This window comes from Carassius gibelio, chromosome A3, assembly GCF_023724105.1.
Source record: "Carassius gibelio isolate Cgi1373 ecotype wild population from Czech Republic chromosome A3, carGib1.2-hapl.c, whole genome shotgun sequence".
In the NCBI taxonomy this organism is placed as follows: domain Eukaryota; kingdom Metazoa; phylum Chordata; class Actinopteri; order Cypriniformes; family Cyprinidae; genus Carassius; species Carassius gibelio.
In genome coordinates, this window is record NC_068373.1 from 14950655 (window position 1) to 14976658 (window position 26004).

General features: G+C 36.1%; 1 protein-coding gene across 1 annotated transcript; it reads right to left on the reverse strand.

Moving 5' to 3' along the window:
* Nucleotides 1–19939: 19939 nt before the first annotated feature.
* On the reverse strand, nt 19940–24790 carry LOC127948769 (HUWE1-associated protein modifying stress responses). Its single transcript, XM_052545463.1, has 4 exons — nt 24322–24790; nt 23105–23185; nt 22732–23007; nt 19940–21868 (listed from the first exon to the last, which is right to left on the reverse strand). The coding sequence occupies exons 1-4, from the start codon at nt 24515–24517 to the stop codon at nt 21624–21626; spliced, it is 798 nt and encodes a 265-aa protein (XP_052401423.1). The 5' UTR covers nt 24518–24790; the 3' UTR covers nt 19940–21623.
* Nucleotides 24791–26004: the final 1214 nt, after the last annotated feature.

The window sequence follows — 26004 nt, forward strand, 5'->3', positions numbered from 1 at the left end:
GTTTCATTTTTTAACCTCCGGTGGTGAACAACACCTGTCTACTGAACCCCAGGAAACTGAAGTTAGAGACCCCTTGTTAACAACTTCTCACTTTTAGTCCAAAGAATAAGGGAGAGTACTGGCAGGATATTTCATGAATAGGCCTTTCTTTAAAATATGGCATATATTATTTGAGGTTTAAAGGATCAGGACGTTAAAATTCATTCTACGTTCTCACGGAAGCTTTTTTTGCATCTTCAGCGTTTTTGAATTGATAGACTGGGCCAATCTTAATAGCTGCACTCTTTCTTCAGTCACATAATAAGTGGAAAGTAAAGGTAGAGGCTATATTAGCTCTGAGAGGTCCGTTAGCCACAGCGCCACAGCAAATAGCAAACTTTCCTGCATCATCATTTATAGCCATTCACCACACACAAAAGATTGCATTGTAAACTTCCACTGAATTTCATAAACCATAGGTCATTCAGTGTTAAAAAGTTTAGTTTTAGTTTAGTTTTAGGGGTAAGGTAAGGGGATAGAAAATACAGTTTGTCAGTATAAAAACCATTGTGCCTATAAAATGGAAACCCAATGTGTGTGTGTGTGTGTGTGTGTGTGTGTGTGTGTGTGTGTGTGTGTGTGTGTTTGCTTGAAATTAATGTTGAATAATAAAGAAAAAAAAAATTCTTCCATAATTTACTATATTCATTTAGATGCATTGTTAAAAAAAAAAAAATAAATGAAGCCGACAATACAAGCAGTGAAGTTCTTTTTTTTAATCTTGAAAATAATAAAATTGTTAAATAAAACTACTTTTTTAAATTGTATTGATATATATTATATATAACATCGGAAACACTGACTATTAGAAAACCTCTCTCTGTTGCTTCAGAGGCCATAACATACTAAGTCCAACTCTCAATAACCTTGGCCAAAACAATAAAGAGTTCAACATAAACTGTTGCACCAACAAAATAACACATAGTTCAACATAAAGTGTAAAGTCCACGCTAGCTGCTATATGTTTTGCGTTGAGGTGATGCTTGAGACTCGGATGTGCTGCGGTGATATACGAACGCTAGTTGGTGCTCCAGTATAATCGGTCCACCGAAACTCATTCAGTGAGAAACGTTCCGCGGTGCAAAAAATAAGTTATTAAAAATGCGGGAATTTTTTTTCTGTAATTAATTAATCTTAGTTAACGCGTTATTTTTTGTGTAATTAATTAATCTCAATTAACGCGTTAAAGTCCCGGCCCTAATATTAAACAATTGATCTTAATGGAGAAACACTGAATTCCCTTTTTGTAAAGTAGCAAAACTGCTAAACATTTAAATAAATAAAATAATTAAGAAAGTAAATAAATTACACATTTAAATAGAAATAGAAATGTAATTTTACAAATAAAAAAAAAAAAGCTTTTAATAGGAGAGTAATCCATCATCTCTCTCAATCTCTTGTGATGCTTGAAAATGAGCTGTAGGCTTTGTTTTCCATGTGATTCCTGCTTCTAGAAGACCACAATCCATTGACTGTTCATGTGAGCCCATCTTTAGAATGAGGATACTTGACAAACAGAAGCAAGCTGGGCTCACTGAAATGGAAGTAATGGGCATTTCTCTTACACCATCCAATCTTTGATATGTGTCGTCCCCTCCATGTCTGAATCCTCTCAGGGAGATGTGGAGCGCTCTCTCACCCTCAAACTGCCTTTCCTGCAGAGTACAGATAAGGCCACCCAAATAAACAGCAAAGCATTGAAGTGTGTGGGTGCTTAATTTATTCATTTTGAAACACAATTCATATTTGCAGTTCCACCATCTCTTTATAGACTGTTTTTGCTCCGATCAAAGTATTAGGTGCTTATGAAATATCATTTGTTTTTTACAACAACTAGGAATTTGACTGACTCACATGACTCATGACTCACATATCTTCATGAATGAGTCATGAATCATTCCCTCTACCAGTTCATTCAAAAACTGATTCATTCAGGAAAAAACTAGTGACTGCTGTCTACATGAGTAAGCCACTACGTCCCAATTCACTTGGATACTTATATATGTATAGCAGAAAAGTAGGCAAGATTTTGTACATACTACTGTGTTGTAAATTTGCACTCTGAGTTACATGCATTATGCCTAAATGAGAAAAAACTGCTTACTCTTAAGCATGATTTACTGATTACCAATGTTTTTGCCAAACCTTGCCGTAAACCAGCCTTTCAGTCATTCTGTCAAAGGTTTCATGTCCACTTAAACACTTTGGCAAAATGCAGAATATATGTCATGTAAGTAGATACTGTAAGTGGTCAAGTGGAATGACAGCAAGTGTGGGTGTTTGGAAAGCCACTATAAGTGAGTCACTGAATCATTCACTCAACTGATAGAATAAAGAAAGAAACACCATTGCTGTATTTTCCTCAGAGACACATGGTGTTTGATGTTTCTGCCTTGACTTTGTTTGAAACCTTTTTTATTGGTGGTGCAAAAATAGACAACATGACTGGTGATACCTTGTGTAAAATGGAATTCACACAAGATTAACTTGTTATTTTTGAGCTGTTGTGTAAAAGAAAAATCATAATCGAATATCAGCACGGCTGTGATTGATGGTTAAGAGAAGCTTAAATTTGTCTGAGCCCAGGCTTTTATTTCCATAGGGTTTGATCTCGTATTTGCCTTGATGAGATTATCTGATTCTCCTTCAGGAGCTGCTGCATGGATCAATACCCTGATTGACATGTCCACACTTGGGACAGAGAACCATACCTCTGGCACTGCTGCCTGTGTTTACCCCACCTGCAAGCCTGCAAGAGATAAAGAAGGGGAGTTCTGGTACCCCCTATAAGGAAAAGGCCAGAAGAAATAATGAGAAGACTGTATGTCAGCGGTGCATCAGAATTCCAATCAACTGATTCAAATCATTCCATGAGATAACAAATGAGGTCTTAACCCCTGCTGCAGTATTTTTTGGGGTTTTTTTATTTCTTTTTTTTTTTTATGGCAAAGCAAATATGTTGTTGTTTCGCCAGCAGTTCTAAATGTTGTTTGATGCACAGAGGGTTTAAAGTTTGCTGTGAATACAAAGAGAGGGAAAACAACACCAGTCAACATGTCAACTGGCACCAGATCAGCATTTATTACGTTAATGGGATTTGAGTGATTATATTTTGTATTTGAATTAATATAATATTACATATTTACATACACAGTGCTTTGCTTTGTCAAATATTTTGAATATTAACATCTCTGCTTAGCAATGTAAATGAATTTGTAATGGATTTGTTTTCATTTTGGATTTATTTTATTATGATCCCATGGTAGTTCAACAAGGTTTGAATGATTCCATGTGGATCACATTCATGTGAGAGTCTTAAACATTTTAAGGCTCTCCAGATTTTAAGGAGAGACAGACCTGAGGATTCTTGAAGCTGTACAAATGAGAAACTAAAGGGATTATGAATATTGTTGCTGTTATAGCCTACTGCTGATGTTGCTTCCTGGTCACTGAGAGGACTAATACAAATGTTTCTAGAGACAAATTGGATTTTTTTTTTTTTTTTTCACTCTGTGCATTTATGACAAATTTGTGAGTCACTGCAAAATTGATAAAAGCAAAAGAGCTGATTCAAATGTAAGAGCATGTGGCCTAATATACCTGAAAACAACAGAGCCGGTGCTACACATCAAAGAGCGGTATGACATAATGATTCCTAATGGACCCTGGACTAATGAATAGTTTTATGCACATTGTATATTCTACAAATCTCTGTTTCTTCTCTTGCACTCTTCAGTAAACTCCTCAACAGTTCAGTCGGTGCATTGTTTCTTGCATCATTCCTACTCTGCGGTACATTTTCATGTCTTCACCATAAACTGCTGTTTAAAGCTTTTTGAAAGAAGTCTCTTATGCTCACCAAGGCTGTATTTACTGATCAAAAACACACTATATTAAATAGTAAATACAATGTAAAATAAAAAACTATTTGTAATTTATGTAAATGTAATTTATTCCTGTGATGGTAAAGCTAAATTTACTCCGGTCTTCAGTGTCACATGGTCCTCCAGAAGTCATTCTTATATACTGATTTGCTGCTTAAAACACTGTCATTATCAACGTTGAAAACCATTGTGCTAAGCAGATAGGCAGAAAGTTCAAACACTGTCACATTGAAATGTATTTGCTGTCATTTTTTGATTATTTCATGCAAACTTGCTGAATAAAAGTATTGTTTCTTCACAGCATTAATTGAACATGGGTGTAATTTAAATAATTTCACTCCTTTGGTTTGAGTAGATATTGAGACTTTTGTTGTGCTCACCTAAATTAAAAGCAGATTTCCAAATATATATATATAATTTTACAGAAATACACCATATGAAACATTTATTTGTAAGAGTTACAAACTTCAAAAGCTTCTGCATGACAGGAATGACCCTCTTGTGTAGTCTATTGAGGAGCAGCAGGCCTGCGGCAGACCAGCAGACCTCTACAGTCACTGGCATGAGGTTTGCCCTTGGCAGATGGCACTCTGTTTGCTCTCATCCTGAGCTCTGGCAGCCGACTCTTTCCCTGAGGTTGTTGTGAAATGGCATGACATGTCCTATCTCTTCACTCTTCACTATCCCAAATGCCCATCATCAGCATCGGGTCTCACAGGTCAGTCACTCTCTAATCACAGTACTGCTCTCAGGCCAGAGAGTACAGGTTGTTTGCTCACTAATCTGTCCAGATAATGATATATTAGTGATCAGAAGACAGCCGTCTCTGACAGTCCCTAGAGACCGGGTTTGTTTAGGACATGTAGAGGACAGTCTGTTTCCTCTCTGCTACATTCATGGTAATTCTAAATTGGCAGCACAGCTGATATGCATTTCTAATTTGATATTAAACAAACAATTATGCATAGGAGGAAGAGGGTGCACTTTGACTTTCAGAATACTCTCAAGCCTCAAGCTAATCAAGAGGAAAAACTAAACCAAAAGTACAAAAGGGGCACACTGGTTTGTCTGCTTTTAACAGGGTCATTTTATCCACCACTTAGTTTTGAAACATTACAATTCACACTCTTCACAAATAATTAATGTATCTAGATAATGATGCTAGCAAAAAGCTAATTAAAATATTTTTTTGTTTGTTTAAAAATGTGTGCACTTCATAATGAAACCATCTATGTGTGTGAAGCTAAAACTGATTGTCTCTAAAACGTTTTCTCTTGACATAGTGATATTCAAATAGCTTTGCCTGTTTCTTTATTTTAAGCACAGTAGTGACTATTATGAGCTCCGCATCTGAAATCATTCAAGTTTACTTCTGTGAAGTTGTTAAAAAAAAAAATGATTTGACATCACTTATTTTCGATTGCCTACTGCCCTTGTAAAATTATTCTCAATTATTACACGGCTCTGTGGAATACTTGATTCTGATTGGTCATTCGCGACATTCTGAGGTATGTTATCCCTGGATAACAACCTGTAAAACCTAATAATTAAGTAACAGCAGCTGGCACTGTAATCTTGCTTGAACCATTGTTTCTTGGTGGAAGCTTGGTGTTTAACTAATAAAATGTTAAAAACTTGATTCAAAATGGTGTACTGTTATTTAATTATATCATCCTGGTATCGCGGACTCTCTCTCCTTTCATACAAATGCAGCTGCTGCCATTTTGCTACGATTGCTTTGTACGCTGTAATGGACTAGAAGATAACTAACAAACTGTACGTTTATACAATATTTTTGTCTTAATTCTTTTATTGCCTTAATTATTTATGTGGTAAAATGTTGTGTAATAAGTGATTTGACTGCGCCATTTCCCTTAAATATCCATCTAGTTTGAATTTGCAGCTTGTGCAAACCTCGCATCGAGGTTCTGATCACACTGTCGGGTTTTGTTCTGGGATAACAGCCGGCTGGAGGTACATTATCTCTTACTTATTCTCTAACTTTGTTTCTAAGGTGCTATTTCACAAAAGTATAAGCCAAATTAGTAACCTTTAATCTAAAGGGATAAAAGATATACAATTAGTAACACAAGCTAGAATCTGAAGAAAATTAGTATTTTCTTAAAGGTCCGTTCTTCGTGATCCCATGTTTTAAACTTTAGTTAGTGTGTAAAGTTGTTGTTAGAGTATAAATAATATCTGTAAAATTCTAAAGCTGTGACGATCGTGCGCCAGAAAAACACGAGGAGAGGGGGAGATCCAATTGCTGGTATATTTATTAACAAAAAGGTAATTCAAAACAAACAGTCCAAGTAGACAAACAAAACAAAAGAGGGAACCGGATGGAATGGACAGGGAACTCAGAGGACGAGATAGCAAGGGGAAGTCTAATGACAATAGATGCCTGCACCTGTGCAATTAACTGGAGTGCAATTACTGTGAAGACAGGACCAGACTAGAGGAATTATAGTGCCTATGGTGAAGTGTTTAAGGAGAAGTGAGCTCACTAGTGGACACCCAGGAAAACAGAGACTGACAGCGTGACAAAAGCTCAAAGTTCAATGCCAAGTGAGATATTTTATTTAACAGAATTCGTCTACAAGGAACGACCCGTTTGGACTACATCCCTCTACATCCTGCAGTAATGACGTCACTAGAACCGTTTTTTGACTAACTTCCGCCCACATGAATACACAAAAAAGGGGGCGTGGTCTAGTTGCGCTCCGATGGAGAAGAGGAGGAGCTGCGTTTGTGTTTGTCTCAATGTCATCGAAACGCTGTTATTTTCATCTGGGAGTCCAATCACCTTTGTTTGGGCTTCCCAGGGACGCTGTACTTAGAGATCAGTGGTTAAAAATTATGTTTAACTCGGTTCCCGAAAATTATAATCCACATGTAAAACTATGTGCAGCTCATTTTGCTGAGGACAGCTTGCTGTAAGTGTATTTTATTATTTAAGTTGGTGCGTTTAACAGTTTCTGTAACTTATTACACAAAGGGCAACCCTGTTTAGCTTTGTTAACTAGATGTTAGGACTGTGCAAAAAAATATCGAAATGCGATTTTCATGTGCATCTCGTCAGTAAAAACGCTCCTTGTGATTATAAGTACATCTCCAGCACGTGCATTCAGTTCAGGATTGTCAGGTTTTCAAAACAAAACCTGCCCACTTGCTTCTCAAAACTAGTCCAATCGCGTTACCAGGAGGGCAGCGCGCACTCAGCTGCTGTCGAATCACAACACAGGAACCGCTGACACTATCAGAACTCATTATGTGTTTCTGAAGGAGGGACTTTATAGAATAAGGAAGTCATCAGCCCAGTTTTTATGGCAGTGAAAACAGCGGTATACAGATAGGTGAACTGTGTGAAAAATACGTTTTTTTACATGCGAAACATTAACACATGTTATATTGCACACTGTAAACACAATCAAAGCTTCAAAAAAGCAAGAAAAACGGGATCTTCAAAAATAGTTGTATTATTGAATGATTCTTTTAAGTGAACGAATCTGTGTGCTCACTTATATGTTTCAAATTAAGTATACTTAGTTTTGTAATGAAAATCTGTTCCAATGCTTATATACATTCTTTCTATATATTAGAATGACTTTACTTCACCTAAACTCTTGAGCAAGGTATAAAAATGTGAATATAGTGCTTTACATAGTCCCTGGAGGTCTTTCTCTTTCTTATGTCTCTGTCTTTCTCATGTTTAGTCTTGGCTGGGAGAGGTGTGTTTATAAGCTTGTGTGTGAGTGTGTGAACATGAAAGTGCACTACTGCCACCTACAGAACACATGGCTCTTCCAGCAGCTGGCAAGACAGGCTCACACTCCCTTTGGGCCTTATTAAAGCCCTATTCCCACCCATGAGAGGCAGATAAGCCCCAGTTCACTTCTCCCCGTAATTATACTTTTGCTTATTTCTTCAAAAAGATAAAGACGGAGGCCGGAAAAAGGGCAGGAAACTTTTTTTAGTGGTTTGCTTTATTGATTGAGATGCTGAAGGTCATTGGGCCATTTCACTGGTTTGGGAGGTTAAAACGAGGGTATTAAGTCATGCCTGTTAAATCTTTCTAATATAATATTAATTAAAAGAGCAGGCTCACAAGGTATTATTCAGCAATGCTTCCACTGCGAGGTTGAACGAACGAGTGTGTGGGAATGATTCGTCTCATTACCTGTTGTAGATTGTCTATGACAGCAGTGATAAAGAGTTCACTTCACAACATAATTAGAGGCACAGAAGCTGGAGCAAGACTGCACTGATTTTAAGAAGATGTAAGACATTGTGCTGGCGAATCACTTTTATGAAACATGCAGAAAAGTGATTTTTTTTAAATGCCAGTTACCTGGTTCATCCTCACTGTTATTTCCATCCTTTCTGGTAAAACCATATAATACAGCCTATCTCTGTGTTACTATAATATCCTGCACAGGACTCCAGGCCAAAGCTATGAATCCTCATTAAAGCAGTAAAACTGCTGCTCAATTAAATGTACCTTCCAGTTACCTAATTTCATGACTCAGTGTACCTCAGAGTAAACTTCAGCTGCTTGTTAGCCCATGGTATAAGCCAACACTTCACTTGCTATATAACTTCTGTCCCTCTTCAACTTTATGGACTTGTTGAGTGAATAACTTTAATTGACTTTTATATAATAGTTTGGTCGACTCTTCCACTCATGCTTCTAATATTTTCTGCTAGAGTGGATCGATATAATGCTATCAGTGTGTATTGGAAACATGTGGATTTATGGCTACAGATGAATGGCTAAAGCCAGGGGCATCAAGAATCTCATTTCTGAAGTTGCACCGATTGCAGTCGTTGCTCATTTCTTTCCCCCAGGCTACATAAGATGTGACCACAAGAAGAAAAACCTTTATTAGAAACTTAGTAATGTATCTCTTGAGTGTAACATGTAATTCTGTTGGAATTATATTGGAAATGTTTTTGTTTAGCATTCAAAATCCAACCTGACAAATTTATTTTAATAAACCAAGCAAATTTTACCTGAACATCACAGCTAAAATAGTATACATTTGCATTATATGGCAAATAGCAGCTCTGATTAAAAATAAATAAATTATATATATATATATATATATATATATATATATATATATATATATATGTGTGTGTGTGTGTGTGTGTGTGTGTGTGTGTGTGTGTGTGTGTGTGTGCGTGTGTGTGATTGTGTAAAATGTGAATATATATTTTTAATAATTACAATAGTTATTTTTTTATCATTTCATTTATATATATATATATATATATATATATATATATATATATATATTTTTTTTTTTTTTTTTTTTTTTTTTTTTTTTTTTTTTCATAAATTGAATTAGAAATAAATTATGCTCATAAATCTGTGGGGACTAGATACTAGCCAGCTAAATAAGGCTCAGCTCTAACAAAACATATCACACGCCGCAGGGGTGTAAAAAGACTTGAGCAAAAAATAATAAACTTCCAAAATATATACATTAAAAGGCCGGGAATTGCTGAAACCAAACATACCAGTGTTCATACTCCATCCCCTCTTTCTAAAAAAAGAATGATCCAAATGTTTGTTTGTTTCTGTCCTTGTCTCTGTTCTGATACAGCTGCAATTGGCATCATTCATCAAAGTCTTTGTCATCAGTGTAAGAAGGCAGGTCAGATTTAGGACGAATGGAGAGTGATCAGTTCCTTTATTACCTTCTAGATACACCCTGCTATGATACTGGTAGTCATAATGTTAATAATCTAAAACAGATGATTTAGAGATGATTAAACAAATATTAAAAAGCATAGTTAACCCCAAGAATGAAAATTTGCTTTCACACAACGTTAATTGATGGATTATGCGTGTTACTTGTGTATTATTATGATGTTATTATATAAGATATTTGGACTCTCATTCTGACGGCACCCATTCACTGCAGAGAGTCCACTGGTTAGCAAGTGAGGTAATGCCAAATTTCTCTAAAACTGTTCTGATAAACAAACAAACTCATCTACATCTTGGATAGCCTGAAGGTGGGTAAATATTCAGCAAATTTTCTTTTTTTTTTCTATTTTTTTAATAATTATAAGCCTTTTAAAGGTCACAGTGCTTATTTTTCAGGTTGTAACGCAATCCTAATTTGAGTGAATGCATTAATAATCCTCAGTAAGTTTTATATATAAAGACATTAAGAATATTTTTTATGAATTACTTTATAAATTTACATTTTCAATGATTCCGTCAGATGCCTAAATAATTCATTCCAGTGCCGAACCGCACGTACAGGAATCTTGCCATTCCAAGATAAAAATAATGTTATATACAGTATATTATTACAATGAATACAAAGAAATATAGGGACTCACATGCCTTATACTGTTTATCTGCATAATCATCCACCAGTAATATTTTCTTAAATGCTCTTAGAATGAATAAACAACTAAACAGACAAAAAGTAGAGTAAATAAGCTAGAGGGTTTTTTAAAAAGAGTTTTGTTCTAAATATGTCTGTGAAATTGAGCTGTTAACCCCCTTGTGAAGAATAAAATTGTTTAGGTTTAGCACTCATGCTAAGATAGTTCAGCAAGGGAGCGTTGCACAAAGCTCACCCAACCAAACATGATAAACAGAGCATGGCTAAATGCAATCACCTTCCCCGTTCTGATCCCTTTGTCAGACGAGTGACTATACATGCATGTTTTCACCTGAATGTGATGTCACTTCTCTTCTCTTTCAGTCTCTACATGCGATCACAAGATCCCTGGCAACTTTCAAGGGCTCTCTGTGAGAGTGGCCAGCAAAGAGGCACAGCAACACCAGCACATAAAATACCGTACCCATTAAATTTTCATGAGATACAAATGTTTTCCTCCATGCGTGCTAAGCTTGCTGTACTGCCTCCTGCAGAAACAGACAAAATTGTGCAGTCTGCCAGACAGGGCATCCATTCCACAACCTCTCTTGTGTGGGAATGTTTTTGTTTGTTCGTGCAGAAAAGAAGACGGGAAGGTCTGAACTGCTGTAGTATGTGTACCTGAGCAAGAAAAAACCTTTTGTGAAAGTGACATGACATACAGCCAAGTATGGTGACCCATACTCAGAATTCGTGCTCTGCATTTAACCCATCCAAAGTGCACAAAGAGCAGTGGGCAGCCATTTATGCTGCAGTGCCCAAGGAGCAGTTGGGGGTTTGGTGCCTTGCTCAAGGGCACCTAAGTCATGGTATTGCCAGCCCGAGGCTCAAACCCACAGCCCTAGGGTTAGGAGTCAAACTCTCTAACCACTAGGCCACAACTTCCCCATGACTTTTGTTATTAATATTATTATTAGCAGTGTTGGGGGTAACGCATTACAAACAATGGGAGTTACGTAATCAGATTACTTTTTTCAAGTAACTAGTAAAGAAACGCATTACTTTTTAATTTACAAGAAAATATTTGAGTTACTTTTTCAAATAAGTAATGGCAGTAACTTTTTTTTCCCATTTATTGATTGAAAGATCTCCTGTCCCCTTGTTGAGAGAAATTGGGAGTAAGATGTTACTTTAGTTCTAGACTAAATGTGAATATGCATTAATTAATCTCACGCACTCAAAAAATTAATACAAAAAAGTTAAAAGCAACTCAGAATATGATTCAAAGCTGCAATAATTAAATATGTTAAATAACACAAATATCCTTTATGTATTTAATCCCATTTTATTAACCAATCTGCTGCTGACCTTTGATGATCCAATTCAACCATAATAATAAGAAAAAATTACGCAAGATAAACTAACATTTATTCTTCCTTTTTATTGCTTTTGATTTGAATTTGGCTTCTGATGTGGAAGGGCTTTTATATTTGCCAAAAATATAACTTTTATATGCAAAAGCAAACAACCAAGCCCAGCCCTGATTTAAAAAGTAACGCAAAAGTAATGTAACGCATTACTTTCAATAAAAAGTAACTATAATAAACATAATTAGTTATTTTTTTAGAAAGTAACGCAATATTGTAATGCATTACTTTTAAAAGTAACTTTCCCCAACACTGATTATTAGTATAATTAAGAATAGCAATAAAAATATGAATAATAAATACATTAATAATAAAAATGCAATTCAAATTAATTATAAAAATGCAATTCAAATGCATGATGCCCTCTGTTGTCTCATTTGTCGTATAGATATCATGTTGTATTTACAAATACAGAGTCCTGGCATGAAACTCTAGATGGCGCAGTCCAACAGGTCTAACGCAATCTGACGTTATTATCACATGGCATAGCTGATTGGTTCTCTCCTGTATTGGTATCTAATGAGCTCCAAGCTCAACATTCAAATATATGACTTGAGCTTGCCTTAGCAGTGCAGTTTGCTTCAGAAACCCTCCACCTTCCGCAGCTCCAGCTGTATAGATCTGCTACAAGGTGATTCATGTATGCTCTAAGTGGGTTATTTCATGTATGTTATATTTGCAGCAGCAATCTTCTTACATGCTCACAGGAGCATGTTGTGGATGTATTGGTAGTAGCAAGTCTCTGTACTTGCTCTGCCGCAGGAGGAGCATATAGGAGATCTTTTCTGCCAAGACCAAATACATTAACATTATCAAGCACTTTACCATGCCAATCCCTCCGAGAGTTGTCATGACATACATATATAGTCAGAATATAACCATGAATGAGATCTGACCCTGCATGCATAGGACAAGTTGTTTTGAGTGATATAACAGTGAATTGATCTGTGACCAGTCAGGGTTCTGGGAAACACAAATGAAAGACACTGATGTGACTTGACTTTGAAGGCAGAAAGCTGCAGTGCCGCTGGGCTCTATAATATAATTTACATGAAAAATATATATATATTATAATATAATTGCTTTAGTAGATAATATAATTGTTTTGCTTGGCCAGCAGTTAAGAAATGGGATGTTAGCCAGACCATATGTTTACAATGTAACAAATAAAACCAGACAATGCTCCGAGGATCTATGCGGACACAATCAAAATGTCAGCTGGGGAAAGCATCAAAAAATCAAAGTCAGCTTCCTACGCACTTCATGTTCTCATATACCCTCCTCTGTTCTTACTAACATTTGCTTAATACCAGACCACCCCTGTCATTACAAACAAGCAATTGCTATTTGTTTGACTTCAGAAACGCCTCTTCTTTGACAATAACAGCTCTCTTTGGGTCTATGGTAATGATAATCAACATCTTAGGGGACAATTTCTGTGCTTTCATTTTACACCGATGGACCCTCTAGTATTGTAATCATACATAATGATAGAAGAAACGCTGAGACAGAGGAAGAGCAGCATATGAAAATTGCTTTGAGAAGATCTCCCATTCACTTAACAACCTACGAGAACAAATATATTTGTGCTTTTCTCCTCTCTAGGGAAATAAGAGGGATTTAATGTATCATGTAATGTCTGATGTGGGATGGATGCATGCTGCTAATAATGTCTTAATCCTTATAAAGTCCTAAGCCATTTCCCATAAACATGAACAGTACAATGTGTCTTTTAGTGGTCTCTTATGTTATCTTAATAAATAACTGTTGGTAATGAAATGTTTGATTTATCATCGTGTGAAAAAAGCAGACTGTCAAACGTGCCAGCTAAACATAAAAATGGTTTGACAAAAGTCAGTCAAAAATCTCATGTTACCAGTGTGTATGTACAGTAATAAAGCAGCACAAAGGTTTGCTTTCAAAAGAGTGTCACAAAGTATGGTTCCCTCGGACTGTTTTGATATATTATTATATTAGCAAAATACAGAAAGGAATATGCATGTTTATTTTATTGGACAGCCATTTTAACCTCTTAGATGTGACTAATGCTTTTCTTTTCATTTTATTAAATATAAGGAGTAGGAGTACATTTCAAGGTCAAGATGGAAATTATTATTATTATTGTATTAAATATTGTAAAAATGTTTAAAATGCATTAATAGTTTTATTTAGCAAGGACGCTGGTGCAAAAAATAACAGTAAGACATTTAGAATGTTACAGAAGTTTTAAAATGATTATTTGAATAATTTCTGAAGGATCATGTGACACTGAAGTCTGGAGTAATGATGCTGAAAATATAGCTTCACCATTATAGGAATACATTAGATTTTAAGAAACATTAAAATAGGAAACAGTCATTTTAAATTGTATAATATTTTAAAATATCACTGTCTTTGACCAACATCTATTTAAAAATAAATAAATAAATAAATAAATTGCCTGACACAAATACATGATGATGAGCTGTATTTGCCCTCAGGGGAGCAAGAATTGAATACAAACACAAGGTCAAAACTTTAAGCTTTTATATTTTGCATCAAAGTATGGCTCAAGAAGAACTGAGTGTTCTTTGATCCACTTTCCTTTTGTTTAAATCGCATTACATTAGTACTGGAATCACCGAGGGAAAACATCCCTTCACTCACAAAGTGCACTCAAGACACGATTCCTGCATCTTAATAACCTTCTGCCGGCCTTGTTATCCAACCAAAATTGCTGTTGTGAATATGAAAGTTCCTCAGCAAGGCAATGTGTCTCACACTGTGTAGTTATCAGAGCGCTCTTCTGAGTCTTTAGACTCTGCAGGTCTTCCAGCAAGTGATGGCCTCTAGTCCATTAATTACCTCCACAAATAATTGCTGCTTCCAACCCTCTCGCTGGCATGCAAAAATGTTGTCTCGCTTGGGTAATTTCTGCTGACTAATGGATACATACATTATTAACAATTCACTCGGGCTGACCGATCCAGTGCTCTCTGCTTGGCCCTTGAGATGGACTCACTTTAGATATCATTCATTTTAAATGAAAGCAACTCTGTCCAATTAAAAACATGTCTCGTTATATTTAAGCCACTCTTTGGGATTAAGCGGTGAAAACTTGAGCGAGACATCTGAGGAGCGCAATGGCATCCTACTGAAAAACGGGAACAAAGTTCACATATTGTTTTAAAGGGACAGTACACATACAAATTTAAGTTCTGCCATCATTTACTCTGAATGTTGTACCAAACTGGTATCATTTTATTTCTACCGTGCATGAAACAAATGGTTTGATTGTCCTTTCTATGCAATTACTATTAATAGGTATTGAAAGGACACAAAATCAACAACAACAAAAGCATATAGGCCACATACTATGCCTTTTAGTTTAAAAGACATATATTACATATTATATAGAAATCTTTTTTATCAAATCCTAGTAATTAGATGTTTATGTTAAGGTTATGTTTATAGCATAACTTGTTTTTGTTTGTTTTTTGATACTTGCTTGTCATTATAAGGATTCAAAGCGTTTATTGTCATATACCCAGTGAGGAAAACAAGTTTCCCTGAGCATTGAAATTCTTACTTTGCTGTCTACAATGTATGCCAAGACAGTGCAAAAAACTACACACACATACACAAACCATACTCACATACATACATACAATGTAAGAAACATAATAATAAAAACGTATGTGCAAAAAACAATACTGCAGTAACGTGCAAATTCAGTGCACCTACATGATAACAATAGCAGCAGTATAACAGATGTGCAAATAGAGATGAAGCTACATGAGTAATATTAACAAATATACAATGGTAGTAATAACAGCAATAACATTACTAATGTTCAATGAGATGAAACTATTTGAACCGATTGTTCTCTGAGATACTAGCTAGCTACCTGTTTATGAGTCTAATAGCTGAGGGGAAGAAGGAGCTCCTTAATCTGGAAGTCCTGCAATTTATACTCCTATACCTATGAACAGTCTGTGTTGGGGTGAGTGGGGTCTGACGTGGACCCCCAGGTATTTAAAGCTGCTCACCCTCTCCACTTCAAGCTCTCGAGTAAACAGTGGCTGGTGAGTACTCCTCTTTTTCCTCAAGTTCACTATCATGTCCTTAGTCTTGTCAGTGTTGAGGTTAAGATTGTTGTCCTCACACCTTGTCACAAGACCTGGCCGCCTCCCTCCCGTAGGCCACTTCATCCCCGCCAGTGATCCGTTCATTCACTGCATTGTTTCTTGTGTTTTTGGAGGTGTTTGTTATATTGAGTAACAGTAGCATAACATTAAATTCTGCAGCCCTGTTGTTTTTGGTGGGAAATTTTTCTTATTTTCTAATTTTATTCTTCTTTATATGATTATAAAGCTATAACTTTGTCATTTTATTCTGAAAAGTCACCAGTTTTTGCATGCATATAATAATAATATCAAATTGACATGCAAATTTTAAATAAAAAGTAGCCTAATTGGCTTCTGAACAAAAATGTGCTATATGAAGAATATTTCCATTTGTCCATTTTCATTACATCTTGAGGTGGATATGGGATATTTTGACAGTTAAATATGAGCTGATATCACTGTACAGATGCAGTTATCGATTTTGATTGTACTTGCTTAGCTTAAACATAGTACATAATAATGATCATATGAGCAGCCATCCAACCACTAATTCACATGCGTAACACTGCAAAAATACAGTTTCTTGAACATCTCGTATATATCTTGTGCACAGGACTTGATATATCTGAACTCATAACTTGAGCTCAGGTCATTGTCACAATCTGGATCTATAGGATCCGTGGAATGAGTAAGTTAAATGCGTTTGTTGCCTGCTATTACATTCGTGTCAAGCTCAGTTTATGGGCTTCATAAATTGTTTGTGGTCTGTGTCTGATACATACAGGAGTCGCTCCTTCATCAATGCTATAGAATAGAAGGAAACCGTTGTAATTGAGTACAGAATGTGAGATCTAGTTTACACCCGCTGAGATGGAGAGGAGAAACAGAAAATAAAAGAGGTCAAAAGGCCACCAAGTGTGGGAAGTTCTGTAATTTCAGATTTCCTTTACTGTGGTCCAGGTTATTGTACATAAATTCACAGACATTCTTAAGCAATCATATAAACGGCATAATACTGCAATGTGGAATCTATAACAAATATTTGCCTATATTTCACAAGACCACATAATTACAGAATTTACACAAATCTTCCTCTTCAAAAGTTTACATAACTTTAAATATATGCATATATGTTAATATCTGTCATTATTTTTCACTAGAAAAATAGAAAACTAGAAAAAAACTTTTTTTTTTACTTTAAACTATCTTTAAACAGTTAAATTAGTTGCAAAATAGCTGTAGACCTTGAACACATTTAGTCAGTTCAATTATATATATATATATATATATATATATATATATATATATATATATATATATATATATTCTGCAAGAATTATGTTGATGTTATCTTGATGGAGTGACCAGGGGTGCAAAAATGGCCTTTGCATAATACACACAGGGTATATGGGCTGATGACCAATCGCATAAAATTAAATTAAATCATGCATATCCCCATCAAATTAGCTTTTTTTTACCCCTAGGGTTGACCCAGGAAGTGGAGAATTAGGCTTCTGATAACAATCACCATTGTTCCCATGCTAATGTTTTTAACCCCAGGCAGCAGAAACTGCTATTAGTGAGACACACTGGATGAAAAGCATCTGCTAAATGACAATTGGCATCCACTAACATCTGCCTTTTGTCCACAGAGCTACTGACTACCCTTGAATCAGACCAACTGTTGAGCAGACAGTCATAATGGTGCTAAATAACTTTACTTAAAGTTACATGATAATAAAGTTACATAATATAGTGTCACCATTGGTGGGTGATTTATTTATTTATTTCTATCCAAATTAAATTTCACTATAAAATTCATATATGCTTAAAATGAAAGTGTGTTGTGATGTTTAGAGAAAATGAATCGGCAGCACATGGTCATGCCCATCCGTTATTGCTTTTTCAGGGATGTTCCCCACAAGGTCAGATACTTCATTTCATATCCTAGTGGCACTGTCAAATAATTCATCCATGTGTAATACGTAGGCTATGTGATGCATTTGGATTGCATGTACTGTTGTGTTCAAAGCTTGATGTTGCTCCTATTTGCTATTAGTTTCCCCTCGATTGCCATTTAAATATCATGAACATATGTTATGTCAGACTTAAAGATTACATGTATTACCTTCCCAATTATGAGATACTTCAGCCTGGAACCTGGATGCTGGAGCCTGCTAAATTAATCATATTAGATAACTTTGATGATCGATGAGTATTTCGTCTTCTGGACACAAAGCTGTGGTAACAGCGCCACCCAGTGTTGTGTTTTCTAGCTGCCGTCGCAGTCTGAATTCACGTGCAAAGGCACAGTAGAGAACAGCAGATAGCCTCCCCTTCAGCCAAAACACTTGAGACAAGTTTTCGTGGTTTTATCAGGTCACTCAGATATCTAAGGAAGAAAATGACTTGTGCACTGACATTCATAACGACCGGATATTATTTCAATATATTTTTGATATAATGAACCTCCTATCTTCATGTACATTTTTAAAACGTCTTGCACTGTAAACCTTAGAGACAGAGGTGAGCATGAGCATAATCCTGTCAAACAGCACTGACTGTAATTGTATACTGAAGCATTGATGAAGCTGCTGCTTCCTCTTCAGTTTCATACAGTATGTGTGTGCATACTTGTCTTAGCTTTCATCTGAATTCATAAAGTTGTAAAATGTCAAGTAAAGTAAATGGAACTTGACTGAAAAAGAAGAAAAAAAATAAAGAAAAAAATAAATAAACTGGAGGCTGTATTCAGTTTCCTCAAATTTGCACGTGGCAAGAGATACTAAGAGAGCACCAGCAGTGCTGTGTCTCACTTCGTTTGCCTTTAATTCAGATTGTACAGTTTTCTTCTTCGTTTCATATTGAAATGTCAGGCATGAGTGCATAAATCATTGTTTCCTATGTTCAAGTGCTGTACAGGAAAACAGTGTTGCAGAACCATGCCAGATGAAGTTTAACACGGAGAACATTTAGCATGAATTAGAGGTTAGCCTACCTTAAAGGATTAAAATATTGTAGCAAAATGAGGATCATTTTAATGAAATCTGAGTGCTTTCTTTCCTTCCATTGATGCAACTACCACTTTCAAGGTCCAGAAAGGTATAAAGACATCATTAAAGTATCTCAATCCATCGGCTTAACATCAACATTGAATGCACTTCTAAGAATGTTTGAATAAGGTCAATCTGCCTGTCAAGAATCCTTGAAAATGCACCACGACAAAACATATGGTATAAAAAGGGTAAACTTGTATTCGTAATTCTTCTTTTTTAAAGAAATTATCAGTTAAAAGAGATTAGATTTTTGGTTTTTGTTTTGTGCAACTTTATAAGGCATGGTTCAGTTCAGTTTTATAAAGCTTATAAATAAAATGCTATTTGCAAATAAATTAAAATAAATTAAATAATTGTACAAATATCAATAAGAGAAATGCAATTTTTAAAGCTTTGGTTCTGCATGGGCTAGATAATTTAGAACTACTTTAAATTAATGTTCTATAAAAATAAAATAATAGGCTCAGTTGTTGAGCTTTTGAATGCAATCAACACTACAATTTCTGTAAAAATTGAATAGGATTAAGAATGGACTTTTTTTAAATATATTATTTTTATAATTTAAATTATTTAATTTTCTAATAAAAGTTAATTTAATAATAAATTTTTGTTTAGCGCATATTTTCATTTACTTCACAAGTAAATAAATAAGTAAATAGATCAATAACTTTTTGTTGTTGTTGTTGTTAGTATATTAATTCCCACAAGAGGGCAGCTGAGCATCAGTTATTGAAGCACTTCACAGTTAATACGGTCCACACCTATGGCAAAAGTCACAAGAATCGCGGTGATAAATCCACGATAGATGTGCTTCCAGTAAAGATTTAGTTTGTCAGGAGTAAGGTTTTGCAATCACTGACTTGTGCCTCTGCTTTTTTGCAGAATTCCTAATACATTTCATACATGTGCAGTTATGTGCAAATTGTACTGCTCTGACACAATTGATGTATTAAGATGCATTTAATTACTGAACAAGTACCCCTGCTTTAATCAGTAGAGGTGCAAGTGGCTGTTTTCAGGCTCAAGTGGATATGACGAATTCTAATTCCGTTAAAATATCATAAACAAAACATACCCAATTCATGTGAATATACAAATGTAACTTTAATAACTTAGCCTGTTAAAGTTTGTCAAAAATGGCAACTGTGGTTTCATTGATGTTTTGGATAAAAGTCTAATATTCCCAACACGACATTAACAAAATGTTAGCTCTACATCCTGACCTTTAAATTAACAAAATGCATCGCGTGACAATTCAATCAGTGATAAACATTTCTTTTTCAGAGCAATCAATATTAGATCCATGTTAATTTATGGAAAAAAAATGTTTATGGAATTAGTAATGAAATCAATAACCAAAAAGCCAATATTCATATTACAGAAATAAATCAAACTGGCTCATTTGAAACATTTGTAATTAAATATGTATGCATGAAGCAGTTTGACTGGGATATGACAGAAAATACACTCCACGTCATGATTCCCACCACCAGAGTCACCTGACATGCCAAACACTACGTCAGCGTGAGGACTGATTGGCCTTTCGATCTAAAGTATCGTATATATAAGAAATAATGACAAGCCATCATGTTAAATCAAGAGTGGTATATTAGTGCATCAGCCAAAAGAGCACACACTTTCATTACCCAGGAGCTCTTATTAACTTATATTTCTACTTTTAAGGGAGTCATAGCACAGCTTGACTTCTATAGATCAGCACAAAGCTGGACTGTACATGTGCAGCTCCCCAAATCCTCTGACCTGGGATCGCAAAGCACTTAAAGGACCCTTCGATTTTCTCTACTTCCATACTTCTCCTGAGAGAAAGCTCAGTCGAACATCATTCTTTCAGCACAAAGATTCACCTAACCCCTAAACCAAATCGCAACAGCCTTGAAATGTAAAATATCAACAATTGCACCATTGTATCATAAGCCTCACTTCCTTTGCCTTTTTTTCTTTTTTGATGTCTATATGGTTCACTTAAAAAAAGTATTAGTGCAAAATCATTATTGCAACTTTCTCAACATAACACAAACATATAGATCAGCAGCAGTTTCAAGTACGTCTAATAATGTAGCACATTTCTAAGCTGATCACAACAGAACTGCATGTGCAAAGGAGAACTGAAAACATACTGATGGGAAATGAGCTACACTCTTTAAAAATAAAGGTTCTTCACAGCAATGCCATAGAAGAACAATTTTTGGTTCCACAAAGAACCATCTCTTTCTTACCTTTTTGTGATCTGAAGAACCTTCTTTCGCCACAAAGAACCTTTTGTGAAACAGAAAGGTCCATCAGATGTCAAAGGTTCTTTTTGGGACCATTTAGACAAAAGGGTTCTTCTATGGCATCGTGAAGCAGCTTTATTTTTACGGGTGTAATGCAGACACCTTTATCTGAAAACAAACATTGAGTTATTAGCTTGACAATACTAGGAAGCGCAACTAGGAGATATTGTAAACTAAAAATAGCCTATTAGATATTGTAATGTTTTAGTTAATGTTTTCAATAAAATGGGGACTGATAGCATACAACTCAAAAACATAATGCAGTCACTTGACTGTGGTGTGGTGACTGCAAAAAAAATCTAATAAAAATCAACATGCATGGAGCGGTATGAACTAGCCTCCACTGTATGGCATCCTGTGTTGAATATGCATGTGTACTGCACCCCTAGTTTCCTTTATGAGGAAACGCAAGTGTTGAGGATCAAGTGGCTTTTATTTTGAGCAGCACAAAGCATAGAGAACAACAACTGAGTTCAGAGCATTCTGTTGCGTTTATGGGTCGGGGAGTCTGTGATGACATCGGCGCACTGGACCGAGGTCCGCTTCCTGGTGCCTGCGCTGCCAAGGTGGAGGGCCATCTCCTCAGATATAAAAGTGTTCAAGTCCACATCGTGCAGTCCGTTCCTTCTGCGCCCTGCATTTGAGCTGCCACTGACATGAGTCGGAGAGCCGGGAGTGCTGGAGCGGACGCTGATGCCGGCCATTGCACCACTAAGTCCTGGAACCAAAGATGAGATTTAATGCACATGCTTTCATGTTTCATCACGTGCAGCTCTTCACACTTTAAAAACACTGAGCAACTGTCAACACCACATTCGCTACCCATGAATAATAATACACCTTAAAGATGTGGTGAGTTTAACTGAACGCAACTTCATGTTTCCAGTGTATTACAGTGATGCTATGTTTGTAGAGTTATGAAAAGAGTTATAGGTGTAGGTATACTGTCCTTGAACCTGAACCATGTCTGCCAGCCCTTTACAAATAATTCTCATAATGATTGGCAAAAACAAGAATGTTAAATCAACACATACATTTTTTTACATTTTCTGTGAGATGAATACATATATCCGCTTGTTAAGTCGTGCAGCAAGAAATGTCATTTCCGGGTCTAAGCCTCCACTCGTTTCAATTGAGAATACCATCTCGATTATGAGCACTATTTACTCTTATTACACATACAAGCAAAACTTATGAAAAAAAAAAAAAACAGCGTACACTAAAGTCTACAGATGCGATTATTTTAACGATTTACAAAAGATGAAACACTGTCTGGCCATCTGGGATTTTGGAATGGCGATAAAGGTTATGATTTGAATTTCATTGTGTGTGTAAATTAGCACCATTTGTTGTTTTCTTGTGGTACAACATACGTAGAGCGCCTGGACCCGGAAGTGGTGATGACCCTGTCAGACTTAACAAGCAGATAACATTATATAGTAGTCAATAATATCAAAATATTAATCGCCATGTGTCAACTACAAAGTGCAATCACTAAATGTTAAGACAAATAGGCACACTGCATTGGACGATCATGCTCAGTCGGCTATATCTTAACTGTGAGCGGGCAGTGATATTTACCATGTAGTGCTATGGCCTCACAGAATGGCTGTAAATCAGTCTCTACAGATGATACTGTGTCTGATGATGGTGGTCGGTTGGTAGACATGACAGTCAGTTTGGGGGCTGCTCTAGAAGTCCTTGGTGGTGGCGTTTTACCACAGAGGAAACTTATCAAATCCTCCCTTCGTATTGTTCTCCTTCGCTTTTTGACCCAGGCCAAAACATCTTTATTACGTCGCTGATGACCAATCTGGATTCCTAAGTCAAAGCTCCTCTTGTGTGCATCTACACTTTCTATTGAACAGATCACAGTCGGAAGCAATTACATATGCAATGTATTCAACAGTGTTGGGCTCTAGATATGTGTAAACTCGTATATGCAATGAGTTACCTTTGTAAAGATTAGTCACTGCTGTTGCAGCGTTCTGAAATGGAGACCACAATGACAGTCCCTGCTGATGACAGACTCGGTCTGCAATACAGGAATAAAGTCGTGGATGCTCATGTGATATTAAAGAAAGACAACAGAGATAACTAAAATATTGCCAGGAAAGCATTCAGATAGGATTTCTATTGTTAACCTTTACACTAAAGGAAACTGATAGAAAATACTTTTTCCATCTGTGTAGACAATACACAATGAATTCTGCTGTTTTTGCAATGGGTTAAATCATGTCTATGCCATTTAGATGGAGTTATTAAATTAAATGTATGCATTTAGCAGGCACTTTTATCCAAAGCGACTTACGATGCATTCAGGCTAAAAATGTTTACCTAACATGTGTTCCCTGGGAATCGAACCAACAACCTTGCGCTGCTATGGTTATAAAGTCCCTAACCATACTTACCATTCTACGCATTCGTTGAGCACATCATAATTAACTTAAAAGCTATATATAAATATATAATAACACTAAATATCTATTTATATAAGGTTTATACTATTGCAGATTAAACAAAAAATAACCCCCATATTACTTAATGTTGACAAAAATATCCGCAATGATTTTGGGGTAAAAGAACTCTCTCCGAGTTCAGATATCCCTTGTGCTAACTAAACAATGGCTGTGTCTCAAACCCTATTGAGAAACGACATATTAGTGTGACATAGGTGCTCGAACGTGCCTCTTTTGCACAATGGTTAGGCATTTAAGTACACTTGGTTTTGAAACAACTACAATAGAACATATGCTAGCTCACTAACCGGCAGGGCTTTGTGTCAAAATTGGTCATTTCTTACGCCTGTAAAACGTAAATGTTCAATACAGAACAGTTTAGCCGAGTGGAGTGAAAAAAAACCTCATGTTTTCGGCTAGCCGGTTAGCAAGGCCAATATAACAACAACGAACAAACTGTCAAACACAGCCAGACCGGCGCGGCTAATGCTAACGTTAGTTATCATTCACACGGTGAAAAAACAAGAATAAAACGCTGCTTTTGGCACTTTAGTGGCCAAATGACACCGATATGGGATTTTTAAGTCGAAAGGCGTGGTTCAGTCTAGAAACAACGCGTTTACGCGATATTTTTCTAGAAGCGGACGGCTTTTGTAGCCGAGCCACTAAAGTCCGAGGGCCGCGGATGGGGTCTCTTTCTCTGCGTACAGACCTTTATAAAGTTGCGCCACCGCAGTAGCGGAATTCTGGAAGAGATGCCAGAGTTTCTCCTGGTTCTGATCCACCTCCTCCTCGGTCGGTTCTTCCGTCTCGGCCTCCGCGAGGCACTGGCGCTCCCATTTGGAGAACCAGTGCTCGGGTCCGTGTTCGTGGATCTCCGCTTCGCTCTCCTCCTTCTTCTCCTCCATGATGAATTCTGAGAAACTTCGGTCAACTTCTGCTCGGTTTTTGAGTGATTTCTTGCTCTCGTGGGTCAGCTGGCGTTCTTGAAATCAAACACCACCGGATAAATGTCGTTTAATGTCCTTAGTTCTGGAAGTACGGGTTTGTGTTAAAACGAAATTACGTGAAATGTTTTGTCTTTTGTGACGCCGAAATCTAATTACCCAGGACTGTTGCGGTCCAGCCCGGTTAGAGGGTCGCTTTTGCCCTGCGCAGTTTCAGGCATCCCTTAATGTGGGCGGATCAGATTTAAAACACGCCTGCTTAGTTTTGCGCATGCCTCCAAATACCTACATGCGAACGTTAGATTTTTTTAATGCACACGTTTAATTATTTTTGTAACATTTGCATTTTTCCCTTCAAAGAGTTTAAAAAGGCATGTTTAAAAAATAAAATAAAAAATATATTTGTAGAATAAATATGGGCCTATCACAAAATATTAAGATTTATTTTTTTCTTTTGCTTTTCTTTTGTTCATTTTAGATCGGATAGATAGTAACAATAATTAAAATATAGAATCAGAAAGAGCTTTATTGCGAAGTTGCTTACACACGCAAGGAATTTGTCATGATGACAGTCGCTTCCGGAACACAGGCAGGTTGAGAAATGACAAGACACAGATAACAAAATAAAAATAACTGAGTAAAAATAAATATGTAAAAACAATACACAATAGACAAAAAAACAGAGATCAGGCCAAAGGCACAAGCGAACTATGCGCTGTTCCCACCAGGGGGCCCCCAAGAGTGCAAGAAATTTCAGCGTGATTTATTTTATTTATTTATTTATTTATTGTGTCAATGGACAATGGTAATTATAAAAACGCAATATTAAATAATTAATCTAATAGTATGTATCATCCATAGCGAGTGTAAAATAAATTAAAAAAAATACGCGAGTGAATCAGCTGAACTGTTCCGCGAGTCATTGTCATGACACTTTTGACAGTGATAAATATTGTAGCAATGGACCATAGACTGCATAAAAACAGCGAAATAAACGATCTGAAAAGAAGATGTCAAAATAGATCTGTGCAGGTGATGCAGAGTTAATTCAGAGTAACAAACCTACAACAGCGACAAGTCTGCTGGCTAAATATATTTAGGAGCTCCCGCATACCATTAATAATTAACATATTTATTCATACTTTAGTACACTAAAAGTAAATATATATATATATTTATATATTGGTATAATAGTCATTTTATAATAAATCCATAAGCAAGACATGACTTTTTCATCTTAAAAGTCTTTTTTACTATGAATAAAAAGTTAATCTTAAAAAAAAAAAAAAAAAACTCACAACTGTAGTGTTAAATATGATATAGACTTTTTTGTGTAAATGTGCACTATGGACGAACAGTGGGTACAGGACAGTGTGTATTTCTTTTTTATTTTGTTATATTTATGTATCTTACTCCAGCCAGGCAACCAATGTTGGCAACCCCAATAC